This window comes from Populus euphratica, unplaced genomic scaffold, assembly GCF_000495115.2.
Source record: "Populus euphratica unplaced genomic scaffold, PopEup_1.0 scaffold206.1, whole genome shotgun sequence".
NCBI lineage: Eukaryota > Viridiplantae > Streptophyta > Magnoliopsida > Malpighiales > Salicaceae > Populus > Populus euphratica.
Genome location: NW_011500012.1, coordinates 358,364 through 363,767, shown reverse-complemented (window position 1 = coordinate 363,767; position 5,404 = coordinate 358,364). Strand labels below are relative to the sequence as shown.

Here is a 5,404-nt window from a genome sequence, read left to right as displayed (position 1 = left end):
ATATGTTTAGGACCTAACCTGAAATGATCTAGATAGGCTTGGATCCTCCTTTTAATTTTTTTTTGAAAGTTAAAAGTGAGCCTACGGCATAGTGTGACCCACCTATCTAATTAGTCACTATTTGGAATTCAAATTAGTACCTTTGATGCCAATTAGTAGTTACTTAATTCAGTTGGTAGTTATTGAATTCTGAATGTATATCTCTAGTAGAGTCAATTAGTTAATTACATGTGATATTAATTTTTTTTACATAAATATATTTAATTTTTAATAAAAAAATTTGTATCTTTAATATTCACCATTATTTAATTAATGAATTAATGTTTGATAAATAAATATAAAGTTCCCGGGTTAAAAATACTTTGTAAAGAAAATTATAAAATTACTATAATTATGAGACTCATGTTGCATCAAAGTATTGTTTCTAAATATTACTATTTAATGCTCTATTAAGATTTGATATTAATTAGAGCTGTTAAAATTGTTGAATCTTATGTTATTTAGTTTAGGAAAGAAAACATTTGTTTTCATAAGTAAAAATATAAAAGATACTCATAACTAATATGTTATTTCCTTTATGAAAAGAGATAATTGTTCTAATTGATATAAAGGATACCTATAACTAATATGAAGGTGCATGTTATATAATATGTACATCGAACTTATTTGTGTGAGAATTCTATATGGAGAGATCACTTATAACTATAAAAGGACTTATGTGATGACTGTGTGATTCTTAGATTTGAGATTAATGAGTTCTTCTATATAAAGGATATTGTGCTTTGATCCTGCTACACGTTGTCTTAACCATGGGTAACAAATAAGCACATATTGGGTATAACATAAAGTATACGAGAATATCTGAGCAATTAAGAAAGGATTTATCATTCTAGATGACTTAGATTAAAAATTTCTATTTGTTATCAAATAGTATGATTGTAAATCTTTGCACAATAAGAAATGAGATTTAAAAAAAAATTAAATTTTATTTAAAGAACTAATAATTATGGTCTTGAGAATAAATATAATTCAATAAAGTAGACACACTCTATGCTATAATGTTTAAATTATAACATTGTTGATGAATTGAATAGTAATTACACTCAGAAACTAATCATTGAAAGGTTACGTAAAACTATTTATAACTTTCTTAATATTTATGAGAGCATGACTCGTTACTAGACATTTTATTTGATTTTTAAATATAAATAAATAAATTAATTTAATCTTATTTTTATTTAAGATTATGATTTACATTTAACCCAACTGATTCTCATCAAAATTTAATGGGTCTCACGCATAAAACTCATTAGTTGGAAATTAAATTGGGATAATTAATTCAGTGTGACTTGATTGTAAATAAATTTTAGAAATTAGGGACTAGAAAGTACTAATATACATGATTATAATTATAGACCTATGAAAAATCAAGTAGGGACTTAATTGAATAAATTATTAAAATTATTCTTAAATGATATATATGATACATGATATTATTTAGGGGACAAATTAATATTTTACAATTTATAGAATTTTTAGATTTTCTATAATAGAATCTTATACTCTTATTTTTTATACACAACAAAAAGAAAAATTATGTAAGTTACATAACATCCAAATTACATTTTCCCTCTTAAAAGTTTTAGAAGATTTTTCATTAGTGATTTATATGAGTTATTGTTGAAGGTCATATATTTAGATAACTTATTGTTTATGATAAGTTATTTTTAAAATAATTATTCAAAATAAAAAAATATTTAATCTTTATAATTTTTATATAAACCTTAAATAATTTTAATTTTATTTAATAAGATGATTAGAACTTTTAAAAATATTAAATTTATTATTTATGCTGCATATATGTTTTTAAAAAAACTTAAGAGTGGTAACGGAATTAGGGTCGTTGATTATATATTTTAATTATTATTAATATTAATTGTGAATTAATTTTACATGAAAAATTATTTTTTCTTAAAATTTTTTATTTTATGTTAAAAAAAACAAAAATTATTTTCCTCATGTTTTTGAAAAGAACAAAAATCATTTTTCTCTTCCAACTTTTCTGGCTAGATCTAGCTGCGGCGCCAACCTTGCTGTGGCCAGGTCATCGCTGTTGGAGAGGGCAATAGCCTTGGCTGTTGCCTCGCCAGAGCACCGCCAGCTTGCCAGCACTTCTCGTGACACACCGCGAGGCTATTGCTCGCACTGCAAGAGAGGTTGCGTGAGGACTGCGCCTCGCTCTGATTTGAGCAGCGACGACCTTGGTTGCCTCTACTGGCATTGCCATTGGCTGTGGGCAGTGTGCCCCCTGCCGGCGAGAACTAGAAAAGAAGAAGATGAGGAGCAAACTTACAATTATGCCCCTGCATATTTTATTATATTATAATAGATTTTTCAGGGGTAGAATAATGATTTTTCCGTGGCTAATATACCTTATTACAGTAGGATTTTGGATAGAATTATGATTTTATTTCTAAACTTATAAAATATTGATTTTATATTAAAATTGAAATCTTAAATTAAATTAGTTGTAGAATAATTTTTCTAACTGGATTAGAATTTAATTAAAGTATTTTAATTCATGATTTTGATTTTTATGTTATCCTCATTGGATTATTATTTGATTGAATTTTTTAATTAAAGTATTTTAGAAAAAAATGAATTTTTCTCTGTATAAAAAGGTTTTAAGCTAGAAAATTTTATTTAATTGATTCTAAAATAATTTAGGATGCTAACATGAATTTTAATATGATTGATTTTCTTATTAAATTTTTAAAATATTTTTTTAAGAAAAAAATATTAAATAAAATTTACTAAATTTAAGAAATTATCAAATTGAATTTGATTTAATATTTTTAAGTGTTAGAAATATTACTATAAAATTGTACACAAAGCCAATAATTAAAATCAAAGCATAAAATATATTTATTTATGTATATTAATGTGTTTTAATGCATGATGAATGATTATAAACATTAAAAGACTAATAAAATTGTGTTTTTGATAATGGAATGGTTATAATATTAAATAGAGTCTTTATGTATTGTCTTTATATTATTTTTCTATTTGGGTTATAAAATTCTTCTTATTTGATTTTTTTTGGATGTAATTTTAGGTTTTTTTTATAAAATTATATAAATTTTATATAATTTATATAAAAATTTTATTTTATAATTTAAGATAAAAAATAACGACGAGAGGAAGGTTACAATTGTGATCTTCACAAAAAATTTATGAATTTCACAAAAAGTTTATGAAGATTTATAGCCGCTACCTATGTTTTGACATTTTAATATGTTTTGACATTTTAATTTTTTTTATTGACTCAAAAAAATTAGTTTAAATATGTTAATAATTATTTAATTAAAATAACATGTTAAGGATATATATTTATATATAATTATTATGTATTAAAATAATAATTTTTTTTTTATTAATATATTAATTAAATATTAAAAATATAATTTATTTTCTTATGAATTTAGATGCATAAAACAATAATCTTCCAAAACAAATAAATTTTCCTAACTGAAATTGATATGGGTAAACGTCAAATCAAAGAAAGTTTGGGACAGATGAGAAATTCTCAAAAGATTAATAGTTGCTTAGTAATATAATTAGGAGTGATTTTTATTTAGAAATTTATTAAAATAATATTTTTTATTTTTTAAAAATTATTTTTTATATATCACATCAAAATAATATAAAAATATTAAAAAATATTAATTTAAAATAAAATATATAATTTTTTTAAAAAACTTTCAAAATATAATTAGTATCGAAATAGAGAGACGGAGAGAGAGTCAAGAAATTTTGTCTGCGAAAACAAGAATTGCTCTCATGGTTTCACTGTAACTGAAAGCATCGGCCTCAACCCTCAAGAGCGAGCCCTGAAAGCCTGAGGGGGCTTGCTAGGAACCTCATACTGCTGGAGATAGCAAGCACTTCACGTTTTGGAGTGGAACAGAAATCAGAGAGAAGACCGGTTTGCCGTTTAAGTAATTGCAGCCTTTAGGACGCTCATGTTTCCACCAGCTTGCAACAGTTCAGAGATGAAGCTAAATATTTTTTTTTTGGTAAATGGGTCTTCACTTTTAGTTGATTATATATTGTCCATATCTCTGGTTTTGAATTTTATTGCATTCTGGGATCTGGGTTTATGTTGAAGTTGCTATCTTTATAAGAGAATGACATCAGCCTGTTAGATAAAACAAAATTCACACCAAATTCTGTATTTGTTATCAAAAACCCAAAATTTTTAGATGTGAAGCGTGTTTCTTTATCTTCGGCGGAAATAATTGCCAGCAACCAAGACCTTCTGACCGAAATTCTCATCCGAATACCTGCAAAACCTCTCCTGAAATGCAAGTGTGTATCAAAACAGTGGCTCTCTTTAATTTCTGACCCCAAATTCTGTATCTGGCATGCTTGCCGCCAACGAGTCCTAAACCCCACACCCAATGCCCTCCTGCTCAACAACTTTTACTCATCCACTCCGACTTTCCAGTTCATCCCTCTCATTGGTGATGATTCATCGTCTTATTCTCAAGCTGCAGTCTTTGACTATTTGAATGTGTCTCCGAATTATCGGCTCAAGATAAAGAATTCTTGCAACGGATTGATCCTTTGTATGTCCATCTTCTATGGCCGTGGTTTTGATGATGCAGGTTCTGAACTCAAGGGTGTTATTTGTATTCCCACTACCAAGCAATTCAAGACTCTTTCTTTTCCGGTTCCTAAATTCGGGAATTCTAAAACATATTCAAGTTTTTATGGTTTGGCCTTTGATCCCTTAAAATCACATCACTACAAGATCATTTGTCTTCATGTTGATTATCGAGTCTCTAAAAATCTCCAAATTTATCTATATTCCTCACGTACCAACTCTTGGAGCTTCTTGCAAAACTCTTTGGAAGCACCAACTTTGTATGGTTTTGTGAATGGGGTTTTCTGCAATGGTGCTATTCATTGGTGCAGTTGTGAACAAACCACATTGTATTTCGATGTAAATACTGAAAGTTTGAAGATAATGCCAACGCCTCCTATATTTTCGACTGTAAACAGATTTCGGGAAATGATGTACTTTGGGGAATCAAGGGGCCGTTTGCACTTGGCAGGCATAGGACGCCGTTTCATCTTTGGATTTGATGTTTGGGAGATGGCTTCTGATTATTCTGGATGGTCTTTTCTGTACCATGTGAGTCTTCATAGTATGAAAAGGGCATTTCCTGAACAAAAGTTTGATACATTTTCAATATTGAATGTTCTTCTGGCTGAAAAGAAAGAAGAATTGAAGGTTGTGATATCAGTTGGCAGTATAGCCGTGTCCTTGAATGTTTTCGATGGTACATCGAAGATGCTTAGTGTTTTAGAGCCAGGACTTGAATTTCCTGCTGTATTGGGT

The 5,404-nt window shown here is 27.7% G+C and overlaps 1 protein-coding gene across 1 annotated transcript in view; it reads left to right on the top strand.

Annotated features, from left to right (window-relative positions):
- The first annotated feature begins 4,080 nt into the window (after positions 1–4,080).
- LOC105141531 (F-box protein At5g07610-like) overlaps positions 4,081–5,404 on the top strand; it is a 1,911-nt gene continuing 587 nt past the window's right edge. Inside the window, exons 1-2 of the mRNA XM_011048775.1 lie at positions 4,081–4,084; positions 4,185–5,389. Coding sequence (XP_011047077.1) covers positions 4,081–4,084; positions 4,185–5,389 — 1,209 coding nt within the window. The remainder of the gene's footprint in view (positions 4,085–4,184; positions 5,390–5,404) is intronic.